General features: G+C 33.8%; 1 protein-coding gene across 2 annotated transcripts in view; it reads left to right on the forward strand.

Annotated features, from left to right (window-relative positions):
• DYNC2H1 (dynein cytoplasmic 2 heavy chain 1) overlaps positions 1-23458 on the forward strand; it is a 143166-nt gene that overhangs the window by 22583 nt on the left and 97125 nt on the right. Inside the window, exons 27-54 of one of the 2 annotated variants that reach the window (XM_063148920.1) lie at positions 163-295; positions 386-503; positions 691-803; positions 893-1012; positions 1460-1610; positions 3132-3334; positions 3792-3974; positions 4278-4460; positions 4598-4821; positions 5403-5518; positions 6329-6528; positions 7184-7448; positions 7781-7988; positions 8383-8512; positions 9420-9575; positions 10196-10455; positions 11256-11502; positions 12204-12355; positions 12850-12994; positions 14255-14357; positions 15560-15727; positions 15848-15972; positions 17140-17388; positions 18205-18313; positions 19303-19416; positions 20231-20373; positions 21091-21172; positions 22443-22597. In XM_063148920.1, coding sequence (XP_063004990.1) covers positions 163-295; positions 386-503; positions 691-803; positions 893-1012; positions 1460-1610; positions 3132-3334; positions 3792-3974; positions 4278-4460; positions 4598-4821; positions 5403-5518; positions 6329-6528; positions 7184-7448; positions 7781-7988; positions 8383-8512; positions 9420-9575; positions 10196-10455; positions 11256-11502; positions 12204-12355; positions 12850-12994; positions 14255-14357; positions 15560-15727; positions 15848-15972; positions 17140-17388; positions 18205-18313; positions 19303-19416; positions 20231-20373; positions 21091-21172; positions 22443-22597 — 4555 coding nt within the window. The remainder of the gene's footprint in view (positions 1-162; positions 296-385; positions 504-690; positions 804-892; positions 1013-1459; positions 1611-3131; positions 3335-3791; positions 3975-4277; positions 4461-4597; positions 4822-5402; positions 5519-6328; positions 6529-7183; positions 7449-7780; positions 7989-8382; positions 8513-9419; positions 9576-10195; positions 10456-11255; positions 11503-12203; positions 12356-12849; positions 12995-14254; positions 14358-15559; positions 15728-15847; positions 15973-17139; positions 17389-18204; positions 18314-19302; positions 19417-20230; positions 20374-21090; positions 21173-22442; positions 22598-23458) is intronic. The other variant, XM_063148921.1, reaches the window with a different exon arrangement.

The raw sequence follows: 23458 nt of genomic DNA on the forward strand, positions 1-23458 counted from the left end.
AGGTAAATTCTGAAATGTTTCATCATTAATAACAAAATGTAAAAGTTATATATCAGCTGTTTATATTACTTGTTTGTGTGTTAATTTTTATTCACATAACTTTATATATATAATATTCAAATTAAAATTATAATTTATTTATGATTTTTTTTTTCTGTCAAGATCCATTATGTCAGATATTAAGAGTGACAATAGGATAACATCACTGAATGCCCGGGCAGGAATAAAAAATACCTTAACTACCATACTTGACCAACTTCAGAGGTGTCAGAAATCTCTGAATGAGTTTTTAGAGGTACAGTGAACATTAATACATTTTTTTATAAAGAGAGTCAGTAAGCTTGGGTTTAAATCAACAAAATTGATTTATTCTGTTTTTATATAGGAAAAGCGCTCAGCATTTCCAAGATTCTATTTTGTTGGAGATGATGATTTATTAGAAATTTTAGGACAGTCTACGAATCCTCTGGTTATTCAGTCTCATCTTAAGAAACTTTTTGCTGGTAATGCTTTAATCTTTATTTGTGAAATTTACTTATTTATGAAACTTACTTATTTACTTATTATAGAGATAAGTGTCTTTGAAGCCATGTAATATGTTGCAGTTCTTCTCTTTCCATGACTAGACACTTAGTAATTAATATTTGACTTTGAGAATATATAACTTTATTGATGTTTTCTGATTAATAGGCATTAATAGTGTGAGCTTTGATGAAGAATTTAAATACATTATTGCCATGAAGTCTGTAGAAGGAGAAACTGTGCCACTTAGAAATAAAGTTCTTCTATCAAATGATGTGGAGGTAAAAAAAAATCACATCCTAGTCTAGTTCAAACATCATTGAGATATTAGTTTCTAATATAATTTTGAGGTTTTTTATCTCTTTGTCAGGTGTGGCTAAACAGTTTGGCTTTGGAGATGAAGGAGACCCTGAAAAAAATGTTAATTGACTGTGTTGATGCTGGAAAACAATCTCAAGGTTCAATCGATCCATCACTCTTTCCTTCCCAGGTAGTAGTTGATCCAACAATGCCACTGTGTAGTCTTAGAATTACAAAATAAGTTATTTTCTTTTAGATTTGGAAGAAAATAACCCAAATCAAGTCCATTTTATTCGCTGATCATGTAGTGAAGTCCTTAAAAATATGTGCTCTTACTAAATTCCTTTGCAAAATTTGAAATATTCAAGTCTTTTGCATGGCATTTTGACATACCACTTAATAAAAAAGATTTGCTGTTTTAGATTATGTTGCAAGTTTAGGCAAAATTTTGCTAGGTTTTTTGATGGCTTTACTTGTTCTTAGGATGATAGCAAATGTAGGGCTTTGTTTAAAAATTATACAATAAAATATTTTAAATATCAGACATAATAAGCAAGTACAAATTAATTGAAAAACTGGTTAATTTTCATATATGTTCAGTATTTACAAAATATAATTTGAACTTTCTCTTCCAAAGATTCTTTCCTTGGCAGAACAAATTCTGTTCACTGAAGATGTTGAAAGTGCTATCAAAACCCATAATCTGCAACAATTAGAATTAGAACTCACAGCTAAACTGGACCATTATACTAGCATTGGTAGTGACATAGAAGATACTGGGAGTACAGGTATAAAAATGATATTTAATATATAATTCTTTATTATGACTGCAGTTGTGTAGTATTTTACATTGTTTATTTTAAACAGGAAATTATATAAATGTGTCTCAGTTTGAGTTCACAAAGCTGAGTTACATAAAGTCACCTAATGCATCCCAGATTAGAGTCATTAATATTTCAAAGTAAACAAAAGGATTTTTATATATATCTTAGAAACTGTCTTGGAGAGTTTATATATTTGGAGACCTCTTTTCTGAACTTTTTTAGTACGTTTCTGTCTTTTAGCTTATGTATCTACTGTTTCACAGGAAGTGGGTAAACAACAGTTGAGGTACGTTGTGTCAAGCCAGCATATACTGTCCAACTGTGTAGGTTATTCTCTTTTTCTATATTAGACATCCACATCTGCCTCTGAGCTAATAATTTTGAGTACCTTTGAGGCAAAATAAGCTAGTTATTCTCAAGACATGATTGTTCTAGATCTTACATAGTCCGAATGGGTTAGAATAATTATGCCTTTGAGTGCTTTTTTCTTTCTTTTCATGAGAGGTGGGGCTTTGAGTGACTACGTCAGATAAAAAACTCTACACTGCAGGTTAAGTGAGATGGCTTTTATCTTAGGTATAAAAAGACTTGATATGTAGTTGATAATCTTCAACCACATTTGTATAGCTGCTTACTGCATTAAATTTTAGCTTACAATTTGTGAACTGTAAACATCTGATACATTAATTAGAATCAGGATTCATATCACCTACCTCCAGAAGTATGTAAGTGTGTTTCTTTATCTGAGCTCCCTTTCTGTGCTGTTTCTATAGCTGTTTGAGAATTTTCCTCAGTTACAGAGTGTTCATTTCATCTCTTGTATAATACATTACATTTATGCTTTAGTTTGGAAAATAGGTGGGATTTGGAGGTGAGCTGTGATTATTCTCACTTACTTTGATTTAATTCCCATCATGGAATGGTATAGAAACACAGAAACATTGATTTCTTTCAATGAAACTAAATGAAACAATATGCTCTAAGAGTATACTTAATTTACCCAATCTGTTAATGAACTTTCACTCCACATCACCATAATTATTCTGAGTAAAATCTGGAGAGTGTGTGTAGAATGGTTTTGAGATTTTCAACAGGTCACTCAGCAGGCTGAGCCACTGATTGCTGAAGTAGACGTGGCTATGTCAGACTCCTGGCATAAATTGCTTTGCAGAAAAGCCTCTCCCTCTCCTTTTTCCTCTCCCCCTCTTCCTCTGTCTCAAATCCCACCTCCCCCCCACCATATAGAGGCAGACAAAGTCGCATCAAAATGACTAAAGTTACATGATTTACATTGTCTGTCAGGATCTTATTTTACACTGCTTGCTTTAGAAAATAAAAAAAAAATTAAAAAACCTTTATATAATTCAAACAAAATCTAATTAAAATCTGCTGATAATAGAAAGCAGCACAATGAACTTGTGAATTGGTAACGTGTCTTCTTTGCTATACAAGAGTGACTTTTTCTTTTGTTGTGATTATTTGTAGAATCTGGAATTCTTGAGCTCAAGCTTAAAGCTCTGATTCTTGATATCATTCATAACATTGATGTGGTGAAGCAGCTGAATCAAGCTGAGGTTCACAGTGTTGAAGACTGGGCTTGGAAGAAGCAGCTGAGATTTTATATGAATGACCAAAAATGTTATGTTCAGATGGTAGATGCTGAACTCCAATATACTTATGAATATCAGGTGTGATATTTTTACATAGTGGCTTTTATGTATGTGTAAAACACTTACTCATTTCATACATGCGGCTGATTGTCTCCGACCTGTTGTCATTTTTCTAAACTTTGTTATGTCCTTAACGTGCTATTTCATAGATAATATTGAGAGGGTAATAATTTTCATTCCTAATGCTGATGGGGTAAATATAAATTGTATCAAGTTATCATCTACATATTTTTTAATATGCTTGTTTTTATATATCGAATGCTGTTTCATCTGTAGTTGTGAAAAAAATTAAACAATACATTGGCATTTGATATAAAACCAGGACAGCTTTGTAAATAAATTCATATTCTTAATGACACAGAAGTTCTGACTGTTGCTTTATATTATCAAATTAATTACTTATGATAAAATAAAAGTAACTAAATTGCCAGTATTTTCTGTCTACCCATCAATATAATCTGTTTTGTTTCTGCAGGGGATTTCCCCAAAACTTGTTTATACACCTTTGACAGATAAGTGTTACCTAACTCTTACTCAGGCCATGAAGATGGGCCTTGGAGGAAATCCCTATGGTCCAGCTGGAACTGGGAAAACAGAATCAGTGAAAGCCTTGGGTGGGATTCTTGGAAGACAAGTATTGGTCTTTAATTGTGATGAGGTGAATATGGTTTTGTTTAATTTAGGAAATGGATATCTACACGCATACTTCATAAAGCAATATTATTTTCCATAAATAATATTAAAATGATAATATTATTTGTTATTGTTGTTGTTATTATTAGTAGTAGTAGTACTTGTTGTAGTTGTAGTAGTTTTATTATGGAAATTATTCTAAATAGTTTGTCAGTTGCCATTAGAAATTTGTGGATATTTTCAGGGACCTGCTTTTTAGTGGATGGGAAGACATTCTTTTATATTTTCTTTTTATTTGAATTTTGACAACATTCTTTTCAATTTCAAGGGCATCGATGTGAAGTCAATGGGACGCATATTTGTGGGCTTAGTGAAGTGTGGTGCCTGGGGATGTTTTGATGAATTCAATAGGCTTGAGGAAGCTGTATTGTCTGCAGTATCCATGCAGGTTCAGACTATTCAACATGCATTGAAGAAACACAGTCCTGTATGTGAGATGCTTGGCAAAAAGGTACAGCAAATCTTAATTATCTTGTTCACATCGGCCACATTTAAAAACTGACTACTGTAACTAAACATGGTCCACCCAGCATTTCTCAGTGCTGTTTCATCTGACAACATATCATTACAATGCACTTCTAATGCTAGGTTGAAATGGATCCGAATTCTGGAATTTTTATCACACTGAATCCTGCTGGAAAAGGTTATGGAGGAAGACAAAAGCTGCCCGATAACCTCAAGCAACTTTTCAGGCCAGTTGCCATGACTCATCCAGACAATGAACTCATTGCAGAAGTTATATTGTATTCAGAAGGCTTTAAGGATGCTAAAATACTGGGTAGAAAATTAGTGGCTATTTTTAATCTAGCAAGGTAAGCTTTCACCCCCCCACCTCTCCCTTCCTTAGTAAAGTTACCTTTGTAACTTTCTTCCCTTGTAGATCTTAAATCTAAGTGGTTTACCATGCAAATCTCTGTACAGATACTTGTCCTGGTTTGAAAAGGAAGTGGGTTTTTTGGGATGCTGTGGTCATCAGTATTTTAACTTCATAAGTTAAAATACTTAACTTCATAAGTTAAAATGCTTTCCTAGTATCTCACTAAATATAAATGTGAGGATATGAATGCTGACAAGCATTGTGTTGTATTGAACTCTAAAAACTGTTGAAATGCAAGTGCCTGTTTGGTTAAAACTATATGCATTAGAGAGTACAAAGATCAGAAGTTATAGTGAATGCTGTTAGGGCCAGTAATAAGTACGTGTTGAATATAACCCCTCTTAAAATTCCAGAGTGTCATTGCTGTATTTCTGAGATGCATTTCAGATGGAAGTACAAATATGTGACAGTTTCTTTTTTGATCAAACCTGTATTATAAGTGTGTTCATTCACCAACCCAAAATTTCAGCTGTTGTCACCTAGAGCTTATTGCAATATTGTTATGTTTAAATTCAGGGAGCTTCTGACACCACAGCAGCACTATGATTGGGGTTTACGAGCACTGAAGACTGTTTTGAGAGGCTGTGGCACTCTTCTTCATCAGCTGAAGAAAAGTGATGCAAAACAAGAAGGTAAGACTGACCATACCTAATTTTGATTCTTTGGAATCATATACAATTATAATTCACTTGAGCTTTCTTGTTCACTGGAGTTTTATAAAGCCATGGCTTGTATCTCTAGGTAATTTAGGAAAGAAAAAAATATCTATGAAAGCCCACCTTCACCAGGAGATCACAAAAGATTTGTTGCATTCTAGATTGAGCTTTTATGTGATGATAAGAACATAGATTACAGGGCTACATTTGGGAATCATTTTAAATGATTCTCAAACTCTTGTTTTCACTTGTCTCAGGACAGGAAAGTTGATCTTCTGATGCTGTCAGTATTCATTAGTTATCAGACCATTTTGCCTCTGAGTTTTGCAGAGTTATCACATGGCACTAGATTCAGATTGTAGACAGACAAATATAAGGATAGGTAGGAATGATAGAAATATATTGGCCTAGACTGAGTCACTGCATTTTTAAAAGATTTTTTAAGTTATCGTTTAGATATTAAATGAGAGGGAATTAAAGAGTGTGGAATGGATGAGCATTTCACATCTTTAGAAGACAGCTACTGCTTTTATTTGCTTAACCAGCATGTATCTGAAAGTTTACAGATTTTGACATAACAAATGGTTTGCATCTGACCAGCATCATAGCCACCTCATATCTGTAAAGAACGCATTTCTGGACATATATTGTACTTACAATACCTGACTTGCAAGTAAAATGGTATATGAACTGGAATTCTGAAATCTATCCTCCAATTCTACTTTCAATGTATGAGCAGTGTTGACACAGCTTAAACTGATCTGTTTTCTTTGTTTTTCTTTCCAGTTAATGAAAGTCACATAGTGGTTCAAGCTTTGCGACTGAACACCACATCAAAGCTTACATTTGCAGACTGCACTCGTTTTGATGAGCTGGTTAAAGATGTATTTCCTGGCACTGATTCTAAAGATGTGGAATATGCTGAGTTAACTGCAGCTTTACAACAAGTCTTTGAGGAGGCAAACTTGGAAATTATAAGCACACAGGTAAACATCAACTACAGCAACAAAACAGTATTATTTTGATTCATATTACATTCATTTAACAAGTTTCTGGGTTTTTTTGAAAAACTCTTTATAAAAAAGTGAGAATAACTGGTTGTTAGATTCTATTTACATGTATACAAAAAATTACATGTGTGTTCGAAGCACTGTAGATCAGTTATGTAATTCAAAGAAAAATAGTGAAAGGAAAATCAAGATGTGAACATGTGACACACAGTTTCATTCAAGACAGATACAAATGCCAATGAATATTTTGGACAATGAAAGAATGAAATATGTGAATATTTGATTTTCACAAGCAGTTCTCTGCCTTGTTTTTATTTATTGTAGAACTGGATGAAGTTTTGTGACTGAAGATTTGTTAAATTCTCATTAAAAATATGCTGGAAGATAGCTTTTGTATCTTCCAGCATATTTTTATATTAGCAATTTAGTGAAATGCTCCTAACATGTAAAATAAATTTCTTCATAAACCATAGTATCATAACTCTAAATATATCTGCTATTATCTATTATTAAAAAACCCCAAAATTATAGAAAGTATCTGCATGCAAAGTAAATCTCAGAAATACTGTAAAGGAACATGTTTCATTTAGCTTTACAGTTTTGCATAGCCATTATCTCTTTCATTGTCTAGATCAAGAAGGCCTTGGAGTTATATGAACAACTGCGTCAAAGAATGGGTGTAGTTATCGTAGGCCCCAGTGGTGGAGGTAAATCGACGCTCTGGCGGATGTTGAAGGCAGCCCTTGGTAAAACTGGCAGAGTGGTGAAGCAGTACACAATGAATCCCAAAGCCATGCCCCGGCATCAGCTGCTGGGCCGCATTGACATGGATACCAGGGAGTGGTCTGACGGAGTGCTTACAAACAGTGCTCGGCAAGTGGTGCGAGAGCCCCGAGGTATGTCTGAGAGGGGCTTGTGGGTGTTACACTGAAATTACTGAAATCGTTCCTTTTCAAGTACTTCTTCATGTTGGGGTATTGTTTGTGGATAGCATAAGGCAAGGAAAACTTCTAGTAACAATTGTAGCCAAATGCCTCGGTACATTCTTTGCAAATTTTGTTATAAGAAAACAAAATAGGCAGCAGAAGGTAAAGCATGTGAGGAGTATCTTCATAGAAATGTAAGTCATAATGAAGAAAGAATAAGAAATAACATTAAGATAGCAAGCGGTGATATTTTTGAACTGGTTTTCTTGGGTTTGATATTTTATTTTTCTGTCTGGAAATAGATGTTACTTCATGGATAATTTGTGATGGTGATATTGATCCTGAATGGATTGAGTCTTTGAATTCTGTTTTGGATGACAACAAATTGTTGACTATGCCCAGTGGAGAAAGAATTCAGTTTGGTTCAAATGTCAACTTTATATTTGAAACTCACGACCTTAGCTGTGCTTCTCCTGCTACAATATCTCGAATGGGAATGATCTTTCTCAGGTAAGCCAGAAGAGCATTCCATACTTTTAAAGTGAGCAAATATGTACTAGTTTTCTTGAAAGGTATGCTCAAGTGAAGGGAGCATCTGATTAGTTGCATACATTTAGGAAGTAAATCACTGGGGAAGTTTCTTTAGGTTGCGTATCCCTTCTGTGGTGTTTGTTATAAACTTTTGACAGAAATATCCCTATAGATTTTTTCTAAAATCTATAGATTTTTTCTAAAAGACACTTTAAATTCTTCACTGGAGAGCCCAATATTTTTTAAATATTGGTTAGAAATTATTAAAGTATTTTACTAGACTTTTTCTGGAATTTTGTTGTTCTTTTAAAACAATCTATCTAAAGACATTGGTGCCTTGTATTTATCTGAATCTTGTTTTGTTTTGACTTAGTGATGAAGATACAGATCTTAATGCTCTAATAAAGTCTTGGATAAGAAGTCAGCCTGAAGAATACAGATGCAACCTTGAAAATTGGATTGGGGACTATTTTGAAAAGGCTTTAAACTGGGTTGTAAAGAAGGTTAGTAAATGAATACTTAATCAAATTTCAGCTTCTGTTAAGTATGATTCATTTTTCTAGTTTAGCACTAAATGGATCATTCAGATTAATTTTTGAACTGTAATTAAAAAAAAAATCTCAGCACTTTTTAGATAGAATTATAGAATTGTAGAATATCCTGAGTTGGAAGGGACCCACAAGGATCACTGGAGTCCAATTCCTGGCCCTGCACAGGACCACCCCAAGAATCAAACATGCCCCTGCAAGCATTGTCCAAACCCTTCTTGTACTCTGGCAGGCTTTGTGCTGTGACCACATTAATTCTGCTTCCCAGACTTACCTTCTGGAGGAGTTGAATTTGCATTGATCAAGTAGCTTATGTGCTGAAAATATTTTTTAGGAAACTTCCCCACTGCTATGTCCAGTGGGCTAGTGTTTAACAAATGTGCGTTATCTCCTCATGGGGAACATACATGGTCCTGTTGTGTTCTTCTAATTATTTTTCCTCCTAGTTCTTTTACCCATGGCATTTTTTTGACTTTTAAAGTATCAAAGTAAAAGCCATGGCATTGTTCCTGAGGCTGCAAATTCCCTTTGGTGCCAATGAGAAAAATCCATAAATAATCTGTTCAAAAGGAAGATTTCCAGTGTACAGTTATGTTTATTCTTTATAGAGTCTGAAAATCTGTGAGGAAAGTTCTGATTGCTTATCCTAAATTACATTAACTCATAGTCTGGAATTAAAACCACTATATCATTGTTTAGAAATATTTTAATGTCAAGTGAATTTTCTAGAACAATAGCAGTGTTGAGATTTTACCTCATTTGCATAAATGTCAAAAAGCAATGAGTAACAAAAGCATGCTAGCAATACATCACATTTGTATTGAGGAATATATTTACATCTACTATAAATTTCAATTTACAGAATGACTTTGTAGTGGAAACAAGTTTAGTTGGAACTGTGATGAATGGGCTGTCTCATCTTCATGGGAGCACTGATCGTGGACAGTTTATTATTAACTTGTTACGTGGTCTTGGTGGCAATCTCAACATGAAATCAAGACAAGAATTTGCAAAAGAGGTAATCTCTGTGGTCTAATTTGATTTTGATTTGTGTAATCTGTAGGGAAAAAGCTGAGAAGTGAAGGAATGTTTTATGTGTTTCTGATACATTGCAACCATCCCAGATAGCAATCCTTTGGTCCTGCACCAAGAGACAGTGAAATACCTTTGTCCATACTGCTTAGTTCTAGGACTCACTGCAGCAGACTGTGTTTGTCTATATGTATTGTATATGTAATTCAGATTTATTTTTGTGAGTTTTTTTTCTGTTCAAAATACTTGAAATAGAAACAGGACTCTACCTCCTCCTCATCAGGGACATATTCTTAGGTATTCTTCTTATTAGGATGCCTAATATAAAAAAGAATTAAAGCTTTTCTAAATACAATTTATTTTAATTTTCTTATATTATGAAAAGTGGAAGAGTAATATATTATTGTTTAGTTAAGGACTTAATCATAAAGTATATGCATGATATTAATTAATTCTCAAAGGCAGTCTCAAACTATCAAATCGAAGAACTATATGTTTGATTTTACGTAAATATTCTTTGAACATTCTTTAGACTAGCTTGAAATGGTAGATCTTGTTCTTAGGAATCTGGATTTAACTGAAACTTTGTTTTTATTTTTTTTAAAGATCTTCAGTTGGGCACAAGCGTCTCCTCCTGATCCGAGGAAGCCCCTGGACACATATTATGACACTGACACTGGAGAGTTAATGCTGTATCAGCTGAAAAAACCTGAAAACTTAACAGCTGATGACTTCAGTAATCACCAAACACTTCCTGTCATCCAGACCCCTGACATGCAGAGAGGTTTAGATTACTTTAAACCGTGGCTAGATATTAATAATAAGCAGCCATTTCTTCTTGTTGGTCCTGAAGGATGCGGAAAGGGGTAAAAATAATTTCTGCTTAAAGTAAAATATACTTCCAGTTGTTTGACAGAATCTGTAGGTTTTTTATAATGCTTTTATCATATGACTTTCTGATAGAATATGACTGGTTTAGGTCATTAATTAAAAAAACCTTATGTAGTGCAAGTAAGTAAATTATGAAGCTCTACAGAGACATTTCATAGTGTCACACTGCATCCAAGATATCTGAATGTAGCTTGTAGATATGAAACAGGATCTTTGGAAAACCAACTGTCATGGAGCAGCAGCTTAGAGAGGCACATGAGATCCAGTCTCGTTTCAAGAGGCTCTAGATGCCATGTGCAGGCAACTCAATTTAGCACGTCCTGTTGCCTTTGTTAGATTCCTTATTTAGATGGTTTGAGTCACTAAACCAAGGTATTGAATTACCTATTTGTTTTGTGTAGCTGTATACACTACACTTCCATTGAATTTTGTGAATGGAAAATATTAAGAGTTTTAAAGGCAAGAATCCTGAATTCAGCGAACTTCATGTTCCACCTCTTCCATGAATATAGGATGTAGTATATGCATGTTAATTCAAAAACTATAAAATATCTTTGAATACACAGCATTTTAATTTATTTATGCCTAAATGTATGTACCTGTTTGGTTTTCTAGGATGCTGCTTATATTGAATTCAGCAAACTTCATGTTCCACCTCTTCCATGAATATAGGATGTAGTATATGCATGTTAATTCAAAAACTATAAAATACCTTTGAATACACAGCATTTTAATTTATGTATGCCTAAATGTATGTACCTGTTTGGTTTTCTAGGATGCTGCTTCACTATGCATTTTCTCAGCTCCGCTCCACTCAGATTGCCACTGTTCACTGCAGTGCACAGACTACTTCTCAACATCTTCTACAGAAATTAAGTCAGACTTGCATTGTAATCAGCACAAACACTGGGCGAGTGTACAGACCAAAGGACTGTGAAAGGCTTGTTTTGTACTTAAAAGACATAAATCTACCCAAACCTGATAAATGGGGAACAAGTACTCTCGTGGCTTTTCTGCAGCAGGTGAATACTTATGTCTGTTATTTATAAAGAGACTCAAGTATACTGGATATAATTTAGCATATGTAGTAAATACCTACGTTGATTAATTTCAGTGTTGAAATACTGCATCCTGTATTGGCATTGGTTTTGTTTGTGCTTTAGTAGACTGTGTAGGTGTCAGCCAGAAATAAGATACCATTTTTGTTTGGCTGATATTTATAAACAAATAAAGGCAGCACTCATCTCAATGAGTTACAGTGCAGTAGACATATGAATGATAAGAAGATTTCCAGGAGCCGTCAGCATGGATTCACCAGGGACAAGTCGTGCTTGATGAGGGGAAGAGAGTGAATGTAGTCTACCTGGACTTCACTGAGACCATTGATGCTGTGTCCCAAAAGATTCTCACAAGAAAAGCTGTTGATACAGGCTACATAAGCACATAGTGAGGTGGGTTGGAAGCTGGCTAAAGAGCCAGGCCCAAAGGGTGATTGTCAGTGGTACAGAGTCTATTTGGAAGCTGTGATCTGTTTTAACATCTTCATTAATGATAGGGAAATGGAGTCCTGCAAATGTGCAGATGACAAAATTATAAGGAGTAAGATGCCTCAGGCAGTTAAGAAAGCATAAATAATGGTATATTTCTCACTTTTTATTATATTTTATATTGTATGATACTCTGTTGACTTTCCTTTAATGAAGTATTTATTTGATTATTAAAGGTTCTTACATATCAAGGATTTTATGATGAAAATCTGGAATGGGTTGGTTTAGAAAACATCCAAATTGTGGCTTCCATGTCAGCTGGAGGAACGTTAGGAAGACATAAACTTACCTCCAGATTTACCTCTATTGTTCGTCTCTGTGCAATTGAGTAAGTGCATGTAAATTAATCAAACTCTCAGAACTCAGATTCAGCCTCTCTTTATAAGGACGTCTTGTCAATTTAGTCTTTACAAAGATGTGGCTCTTCCAGTCTTTCATTTTTTCTCACAGTTTGTGATTGTCAGATTTGGTGCTATTTGGTGCCTCAGAGTCCAACTGCAGGTGCCTATTGGTAGTGAAGTGTTTGAAAGATGTTTCCTGTTGGATAATTTTGCTTGCAGTAAACTACTTTCTGCAGCTTTATATTAAGGTGGTATTTGGTTATAAAGTTAGAGAAATTGAAGTTTATTTATTTAAGTGTGACCATATCAACAGATGTACTTAGAAAATTTCATTGAGTGGCCTAATTCAATAAAATTATGATTTTTCTTAGCTGCTGGATGGAAATGCTATTCAATGAAATTTTTCAGTAATTATATAAGTATAACTCAGTTTTAATTACTCAGAAAAAGTCCATAATGACTAGGTTTTTTCCCTTTTTAGCTATCCAGAAAGAGAACAATTGCAAACTATTTATAGTGCCTACTTGGAACCTGTACTACAGAAAAACCTAAAGAATCACCCTGTTTGGGGTTCTTTATCAAAAATACATCAGCTAGCAGGATCTATGGTTCAGATCTATCAACAGGTATGGAAACCTTTTTTTTTTCTTCAAGGAGATGGAGAGTTCAGATATTTTATTACAAATAATAAACTTTTGATATTAACATGCAAGTAAAAAGTTTTATCAGTATTAAAATCTAAGTTTATATCTTTTTAATAAAGCTGATATCAATTTTGGAACTTCTTATTTTCAGAAAATCTTAGGTATTAGAAGCAAGCAGAGTAAGCAATAAGTGCTGTTGCTTTCCCACAGATTTGTTTTAGGATTTTGGCTCACATCTTAACACTTCTGTACTTTTAGTTTCTGATTTATAAAATGTGGATAGTAGTGTTTTAGTACTTAATGGATGAGGAGACAGTCAGTGCCACAGATGATTGTGTGTCGAGTTGTTACGGATGCTGTTATGAACACAGAAGAAGATATGAGGGTGGCATCCTTTACAAACATCAAGGACTACCTATTACAATGGTACACTGTTAAAAGCAGGTGTTTACAACTGGACACAAATTCATTTTAGCCTCCCACTTGAAATTTTAAGAACTTTTGTCTAGCAAAATGCTTAACTGCTTGTATTTCTTAATCAGTACATAGCCTTACTGGGGAAGGTGCTGTGTGGTGCTGCTGTAGAATGTATGAACATCCCCATCCAGGCAGAAGCATGATATAGACAGACTTGATCCTTTTGACTATGATGTGGGCTCAGTCACTGGCTGGCATTCACCTCCTAGCAGGAGTTTCATGACATTATTGATGTATTCCAATGACATTATTGATGTATTCCAAGAAATATGAGTTGAAGTCTCATTACACTGTGATCAAATAACTGATGAAAGCAGTTATTCCTTGAATTAAAGATGTACTTAGAATATCCTCGAATATCCTCTCTGGGAGAAGAGTAAGTATGAAGTATTTTGTAGTGAGAAAATATTACTAATTTAGGTAGGTTTTAGTGAGAAAATGTTAATAATTTAGGTAGGTTTTTATTACATTTCAGTATTGCCTTTATGTTTCATATTTGGTATTGTTTAAAAAAATTATGTATTTTGTCTAGTAATACTGCACTAACAGTCCTAGGTGAGATGTGCAGTTGTTTCCATCACAAAATGGTACAGAAAAAATGTTCTGAGGAAAATCTTTCGTGGTCAGAAAACAAGATTTAAACAAGGAGTACATTCATAGAATATCTAAATGTTCACCAACTGGAAAACTAATTATCTGGTACCTTAGAAAACTACTTTAAATTTTACAATATCATTTTTTCCTTTCCTTAACTCCCATTTTTAGGTACGAGCAAAATTCACAGTTGATGATCACAGTCATTACCTTTTTACACCATGTATTCTTACTCAGTGGGTTCTTGGTTTATTCAGATATGATTTAGAAGGTGGTAAGTCACTTGTTTGGTTTTCATTAATAAAGTAGTTCTAAAATGGGCTAGATTATCATTGATGTCAGTCTTACTGTTGGCTCCACATTGATCTTTTTAAACTGTGAACTGTCTGTAACTCAATGGAGGGAAAAAATGCCTGACAGTTCATTCCATAATATAAGAGTAAACAAGTTAAAAAAAAATTATAACAATGTTTTAAAATACGTGTGGGAGCTATTTATGGTTTAAGGGAAGTTAATGGTTTGGGACTGCATTCCTTCTATGGGAATTTGAACTGTGCCCCCTACTCTTCACTGTTTTGTTCTGTGGTTTTTTGTTTTGTGTTGAGGTTTTTTTGAGCATATGTGTTGTTTTCTGTGTTCCCAGAGCCTTGCCTCATGCTTGTCCTGCTGTACCTGGTTGTATAAACCTGGTTTATACTTCATAGGCTGCTTTCTTATCTTGTTTTTGTCTCTGAAATTGGTATTATTACTACATCACAAGAATTTACTCATTATGTTTTAGCTCTTACATTCATTAGAAGGTTGCATAGAGGGCTGCTTAAAGAGGATAAAAGTGATAAGAATGCTGTGCTCCCTTTCCATTTATTTTCTGGGATCATGAGATGGCAAATGCAGCTTGAATGATGTCAGAAAAGCTGTACTGACAATCAATGGATGGGTAATCTTAGCTGATTTAAGGACTTCTTAGTTGTATCTAACATTGACATGTGCCTGTGCTTTTCCAGTGATGAAGGCTTGTTATTTACTCATCTTCCTTTTGTGAGGAGTATTTAAGATTTGGAGTCTCTATTGGCATTTTCTAATACAGACTGTTTTGGGTATTTACTATTATTTTAGTATTTGTTATCAGTCTTTCTCTTAATTTTAAAAATGTCTTCTGGCTTTTCTTGGTTTCATTGCCTGGAAAATTGACTTTTAATTTTAACTTTGAGTGCAACACCTTGTTCAGTTTTGTTAAAAGCTGACACTTGTTTTAATAGAGAGAACTTGTTTTAATAGAATATATTTCATTTTATCTTGTAATGATCCATAAAGAAATTATTAAAAAGCACTTCATAATATTTACTTTTTCTCTTATTTCTTCCTTACCGATGCTCTCCTGCTGGTATGTAATCATTTTCAATTTCATATTTTAAAGTAGAAAATTGAATATCTATTATAAATATATGAAATTAATTCTCTCATTAAATTTTGTAGGTTCATTGATACACACTGCAGACTTTGTATTGGAAGTTCTTGCTTATGAGGCACGCTGCTTGTTCCGTGACAGAATTGTTGGCACAAAAGAACTTCAAGTATTTGATAACATTTTGACCAATGTGTTTCAAGATGATTGGGGCTCAAATGTTCTGGAAAATATGGCAGGTAAGCCATTTGAAGCATACCACACAAACCTGAAATATTTGTTTAGGAAATGCCTAGTCAAGTTAGATAGCATATGAGTTGAACATCTGAAGTTTCAAAAGTTTCCTTTTTTTCCCACAGATACCTTTTATGTAACTTGGGGAGCTTGTCAAGAGGCATTCATCACACCGGGCCAGGCACTACCACCACATGGGAGGCCACTTGGCAGACTAAACTCAACCGACCTGAAAGATGTTATTCAAAAAGTGAGGCGTGATTAAAGAATATACACAGCAATGATTCTAGACAGTTTTGCCTAAGAGTAACATGCAAGCAACAAGGCTTATGCTGGGGCTGCTTCCTGTTCAAGGAAGCATTTTGCATTTGATGAAGGGAAGACTTGTGGTGTTATGTGGCAGGCAGTAGGAAGTATGTAGCAAGGTTAGGTTGATGAAAGGACATCAGTTGTCTTTCCTGCTGATTTACCAACATTTGATGGTTTGATGAACCAACATTTTGATTCAAAGTTTGATGAACCAACATTTTGAGAAACATTTATGTCCATATATATTTGTGTATTGTTTGAGTACCTAAGTGTTTTACTAAATGATTTCTTTATGAATTTGCAGTATGGTCGCATAATTTTTGTTTGAGGAACTGCTGGAGATTTGGCGTGCTTTTAAGCAGTTAAAGTACAAAAAAGTGAGCTTGATGAGGAAATGCAAACATTTTAACTCCTCTACGCTATCTGATTTTTAGGATGAGAGTTTTGAGATTGTCACCCTTAGTCGTAGTGTTTGATGGCCTGTAGATGGGAATCTACCACCTCTCCTTAAGTGCCAACTTGTGACCAATACACTATATGGGAAATTATGAAATTCAATAGCCTTAGTAAGCAGGGAGTTTGTTGGTTTTGGTGTTTTTTTTTCCTCATTGCAGGATACATTGGGCTTCAAAGATGAGGTTTTAATGAGTATAACAAGGTCGTAATTTAATCATAGGATCTGCTGTTGTGTGTCTTTCACTAGGAACTTCCATAATAAGCAATTATGCAGCAATTAGATGCCTAAAACACTCTCCTGAGTTATTAATTAATCTGTAGTCAGAAACACAGCTCAGACTTCGTTCTGGTCCATTATTCAATTTTAATTAGTTCAGTGGTAGATTCCTATTTCAATATATCAAAGACTTCCAAGGTGTTCTGGTGCTGGGCGTAGTGTGATATGTTAATTTTTGATATATTTATTACTCATAAAGGGTATGTGATGTTTCTAAATTCTGTGAAAAAAAAAACTTTTGAATGAAGCCCAATGTGGTCTCTTAATCTTTTAAGCCTTTCTTTTCTAGACGTTAAAAAGTTGGATGTTTGCATATCTCACTGCTTATATTTATTATTAGTGATCAGATTTTTTTCCTCTTTTTTTTTTAAATAGGGTATAATTCATTATGGAAGGGACAAAAAAGAGATAGATATTTTACTGTTCCATGAAGTCCTCAGTTATATGTCCAAAGTGGACAGAGTGCTGAGTTTTCCTGGAGGATCACTTCTTTTAGCAGGACGGAGTGGTGTAGGTCGTCGGACAGTTACCTCTTTAGTCAGTCATATGCATGGAGCTGTGCTGATTACTCCCAAAATTTCCAGAGGTTATCAGCTGAAGCAGTTCAAAACTGATCTTAAATATGTAAGTCACTCAGTTTGATCTATTTTCTAATGCTGTAGGTGTATGTTAAAGAAAAAAAAAAAAGAATGTGGGAATTTTGAAGGACACCAAAGATTGTGGAAAAGAGATATTTTAAGAGAAGAAGAATGATAGTCTAAATGAAACAAGTAATTTTTTAGAAGTTCTCACTCTAGATGTGGATACTGTTCTTTAGAGTAACTAACTGAAAATCCTCTTTTTGGAATACCAGAGCTCTTTTTGATTGTTGTAGAACTTAGAAATTTGAAGTTTATGTGAATATTTATGTGACAGGCTTTTTCATATATATATTTTCAGGTTGGTATTTACTTTTATTTTCTGTCTCTACTATGATCTTCCAGTTAACAGTAGTTAAATAAAATGAAATTTTAGTGATTGGCGAAAGTATACATATTGTTTAAAACCAGATGCAAGCCTTGAATCAACAGTTTCTCATTACCTTCAGCTATCCTAAAGAAAATTCTAGATCTTTGCCTATACAAAAGAGTGATACAATTCTATCATTGAGTAATATACAAAAATATACTTTATGAAAGAGCCTGGTTTTAATTATTTTTTCATTACTAAGCTGTATATCTAGGTAAAATGTTCCTTATATTTGATATCCCTTTTAACTGAATCACCTGGAAATCTTTTGTAAATATGTAATAGTGTAGATGCTGTGGAGAAAATATGTTTGTAATATCTAGTCAAGGAAAGATTATGATCCATGCCAGTCCCTTCTAACTCAGGATATTGTATGATTATCATTCTCTTTTGGACCATACACTGAGGTTTAAATGTCTTCCCTGCTTCTAGGTGATGGAGCTTGCAGGCATTGAAGCCCAGCAGGTGGTATTGCTGCTGGAAGATTATCAGTTTGTTCATTCCACTTTCCTGGAGATGGTCAACAGTTTACTGTCCTCAGGTGAGTCAAGTCCAAAGAGTGTATGGTACTACTTTTACCACACAGACTTAGCTCAACGAGGCAGAATTAGAGAATGTTTTCTAACTTTATGTCTCTGTCAGAAGTTTTAGATAGCTTTCTGTGCTGTTTTCATTAGAGTACTTGTATGTAAGAGCCTGACTCAAGGTCCACTTAGTTGTCCTTTAATTTACCCTACAGTACAGTGCTTTCAGTTCCTCTAATTCATTTCAAAGGAGTTCTTGATAACAGCATAGCAGCAGAATGAAAATGCATTCTACTCTTCTGCTTCCCTTTTATAATAAAACTCAAAATTGAGAGGTTTCCAATGCTTTACTAGATTGTATAGACTGAGTTCTTTTACTAAAGAGTCACCAGCAAAGCTCACTTTTCTGAAGGTAGTGGGATGATAAGCAACAATAACAAATAACAAAAGTGACTTTATTTTAGTGTCCAGCTTTGTTCCTGGATCAACGAGAAGATCACTGAAGGACTGAGTCAAAGTTACTAAATTGTTTTTTTGGAACTGCGGTAGTTTAAGAGCTGATTAATAAGAGCACCAGATTTTCCTGTCTCTCAGGTGCTACCCCAGATCTACCCCAAATCTTGATTATCCAGTGTTAAAACTTTATGTCTGAGAATCTGGATGACTACTCACTTTCATCTTCCTGGTGTGTGTCAGTTTGGTTTGATTTGTTTTGTATGCAGAACAGGGTCACTGTCTTTGGATAGATTTGAAGGAGCCTTTTTCAAACACATTTCAGCAATATAAACAAAGTAGACTGTTAAATAGAATCACTGTAAGTTGGTTTTTTTTTGTTTTCATGATATCATGAAAAGAATTATTAAGAAAGTGGGATAATAGTCAAGAAAGTATAGAGGTGAAAACTATGAAATTGGAATTCTCTATACAGAGGATTCAAGGGAGACCTTCAAAGCAATTTAAATAATTAAAGTGTATTTTATCTGACTCAAATTAATTTTTGAAATAGGAGAAGTTCCTGGGCTGTATAAAATAGAAGAATTAGAACCATTGCTATCTCCTCTGAAGGATCAAGCTTCGCAAGATGGATTTACAGGACCAATTTTCAACTACTTCACATACCGTATGTCAACAGAGTTATAAGTTATAATTAAATATGAAGTTTAAAAAGTGATATAATAATGGACTCAAATAATTTCTAACATAGTCTTTTTATTGTGTGCAGTCTTTACTTTTAATTAGTAATCAAATAGCAGGCAGGAATAATATTTGTGGTATTTGAGAGCACAGAACCCTCAGCTGAAAATTTATTTTTCTGTCTGAAATTTTGTATTGAATGTTGCACAAATGTTAGGAAATCTGCTTTTGAAAGTAATTAGAAGGAAGAAAGATTTTTTTCCCATTATTTTCTGGTTTGTATGGCTTTTATTTATATTTGGTAAGAGAGATTTCTTCTATTGATCAATTATACCAAGAAATCACTCTGAATTCTGAGTAATTACAAGCAAATTTACAGATAGTTTTCTTAATTATTTGTGTTTCTTCCTTGGCCCAATGAGAAGATTAAATAGTTTAGAAATAAATCAAGGAATATGACTGAAAGAATACAGTCATAGCAGCCAGCCATGGAACTACTTCTGATTGGTTCTATTGGTCTACATGAATTAGAATGAGAACTAGTGCTTTCTACTTAAATACTGCCAGCTCTTCAGAATTAAAAAATGCACTGTAGTATAGTTAATAAGAATTCATGGTACTTAATAAGTTTCTACTTACAAACATTCCTTTCCTAGTGTGATTTGATGTTATAGGCTTTTTTTTTTTCAGAAATTGCCTTTTGATAAGTATTTTAAAAAAAGTGAATTATGTTGTATTTGCATTAAAGCTACCGTCATGTAGTCAGATTTTATTTACTAAAAATTGTTGCATTTCCTTAGGGATCCAACAAAATCTGCATGTTGTCTTGATCATGGATTCTACCAATTTAAATTTCACAATAAACTGTGAAAGTAATCCAGCACTGTATAAGAAATGTCAGGTTTTATGGATGGAAACCTGGTCAGAAGACAGTATGAAAAAGGTAAGTTGCATTAATTGTGACTTACTTAAATTAGTATCTCTAAATATAACTGAGCTCTGGTGAATAAGGTCAAGATATTTAAGGTTGTGAAGGAATAATTATCACTGTACCTATTTAATCCCTTTGTACACTTCTACAAAGATGGAAAATTCCACAGAACAGTGAAGTATTATGAGTATTGTTATTTTACCAGTAACATTATGTTTTGTTCTCTCTGTGGGCTGACTTGAGCAACATGCTGACTACTATGACTCTGATCAAACACAGCATTTAAGAACAAAATATAGGTTACAAGCAAAATGTTAAAGCCAGTTGTATTTTGTTTGTGTGGCAAGGTTTTGGTGTCAGGTTGGCCTGCAGGGGTGACTTCTGTGAGAGGCTGCCAAAAGCTTCCCCCATGTCAGGTGGTGTTAATGCCAGCTGGCTCCAAGAAGGATGTGCTACTGGCCAAGGCTGAGCCCAACAGCAGTGGTGGCAGTGCCTCTGGGATAAATATCTTCCACTTGAGAGAATAGGAAGTTATCAGTGACATGGAAAGGCAGAATTTATCTTTCTAATGCTAAAAGTATTCTGTAGATTCCTTATTCTAAGTGTATCATTTTCAGTCTTTTCGGAAGAGAAACTAGATGGAAGGTTTGTGTTTTGGATGTTTAAAAAATTTAACTCAAAATGTCATTGTTCATAATTTTCATGCAAAAAATTTTGTGGCTTTTTTAGATACCTGAAATGCTTCTGTGTGATTCAGATGAACAAGAAAAGACTGGAAAAACACATAAAGAAGTTAAGAAAAAACATTCAGGTAATGTTTAAGTACACCTACTAGTTATTATTATTAAACACTTGATCCTGTGTTGGGCGTAGGTAATAAAATAGATACTTTAAGGATGTGTTTACCAGCATATTCATAGACGTTGGTGCTATTCACATGACAGGCATTTTGCACAAGGGAGCATTAGTCTGGAACATACATCCTGGCTGATCAAATGCAGTCTCTTCTGTCACAAGTAGTCACTGTATATATTCAATTTTATACAATTAGTCACTGTATATATTCAGTTTTATACACTGATTTAGCTATATCTTGTTTTGGTCAGTGTCTTCCTTCTATGTGAATGTTATTTCACAATCTGAAAATTTGATGTTTTGAGAGTTTTTCAGTTTATATATTTCATTATTATTTTTGTAGATTTTCATTTTACTTTATTAATTTCAAAAACTCCTTTGTTGGAAGTAATGCCCCTTTTTCAGAATAATTAGGTTTTTTCATAAGGCTTCAAATATAGTCATGTTAAAAAGAGTGTCTCAAACATAATCTAAGTGACCAGTGCCAGCACTCACTTGCAGAATACTACTTTTAGCCACTTCCTATAAAAGTAGCACTTAGAGGTCATGGAGCTAACAGAATATAAGATGGTAAGTGGATCACTTGGAGTTTCTTGGTTTATATTGCTTTTTAATAGACCAATCAGAATAATGGGCAAAAATAGTATTTGGTGTTCACATTACCATCCCTCTTTATCCTAGATCATCATAATTAATCTAGGCTGCAGTACTTATTGCAGGCATTCATTTATATATAGATATGCTCTAGCATTTTTTTCTTTTGTAGGGTAATGCAGTTTATTTTACAGTATCTTTGGGCTTTTTTTGAGAAGCTGTTCAATAAACTGAATGACAGGAAAACCTTTTAGTTTGCCTGTCATCAGAGATAAGGGAGAAGACAAAAACACATGGGCTTTATTTCTAAAACAGTCCCAAGTATTTTAAAATTCAGTTCTTGTGGAAGTAGTTTCTTATAAGATTAGCCTTCAGTAGTCTGCAATTAATTTTGCTGGCTTTTCCAAACATCAAACAATTTCAGTGTATTTCCTTCTGAGAAATAGGCATTCCAAATGTATTTATATGTTGTTTCCTTGAGAGTGCTATAAAATGTGTAGTCTTTTTGCTATTTTGAATACTCTTAATTCATATCTCGAAAAGCAAGCATATTCTCTTGCTTTTTCTTAGTTATTTTAATGTGAGATAAAATTCAGTATAATTTTATCTGTATAACAAATGATGTTGCACAGGTCATTCTGATTTTCTGAAGTCATTTTTGGCAATCCACGAATCATGCAAAATGTACGGAGCAACACCCAGCAGGTATATGACATTCCTCCGTGTGTACAGTACCATCAACAGCAGTAAAAGAAGAGAGCTAATAAAAAGGCAGAACCACTTGCAGGTATGTGTTTGAAACCCTTAACATGTGACTCTTCAATATATTCTTGCATTAGGATATGTCTCTTGTATTAATGAGCTGTAGCTGTTAGCATGGTAATGTGGTCTGTCCTCTATTGGCAAATGCTCATGCTCTGGTTTCAGGAGAGAAATAGTATCAATCTTAATGCCCTTCTCTGTTCAAGTGCCTGAAAGAGTAAAAGGTGATTTTCTTGTTTTTATTAATACTTTTCCTCGAGAATGTATCAGACTGGGCATGTTTTCTTATTAAATGCTCTGTTAAGTAAAGTTATAATTTACTGGAAAATTAGAGATGTTTATCCTCAACCAAAATATCTTCCAGATATTTTTTTTAAACATATCTTGAAATATTGGTAGTATATAATTAGTATTAAGTAAACAATGTAGAAAGTGTGAATTAAGAAAATAGTTAATTTTGAGCATAATTGAAACTTTATTTTATATATATGTTTTTTAGTGTTCAAATATGTAGAAATCAGATAATCTATTTTATTTCATTCTGTTTAACTTTTATTGATTTGCTTTTAGGGGAGATATAGTTACATTGAATTAATATCAGTTAACTGAAATGCTATTGAATTACTGGGAAAAAGAGTATATGCTAGCTGTTTTTTCATTTAAAGTTTATTATTTTGAGATTTTTTTTATCTTCTGGCTGTAGTAATAGATCTTAGAGCGACACAGCTAGAACTACCAGATCTAAATTTTAGGTTAAATAGTATCAAGAAAATGTGAAAAACGATTTAAAAAAAAGATTAGTCTATATTATTCTTTGTTTATCCATACTGTTTGTAGCAAATGTTAATTTAAATTCACTTCAAATTTGTTCCTAAATATTTGCTTC

The sequence above is a fragment of the Melospiza melodia genome, chromosome 2, assembly GCF_035770615.1.
Source record: "Melospiza melodia melodia isolate bMelMel2 chromosome 2, bMelMel2.pri, whole genome shotgun sequence".
Taxonomy (NCBI): Eukaryota; Metazoa; Chordata; class Aves; order Passeriformes; family Passerellidae; genus Melospiza; species Melospiza melodia.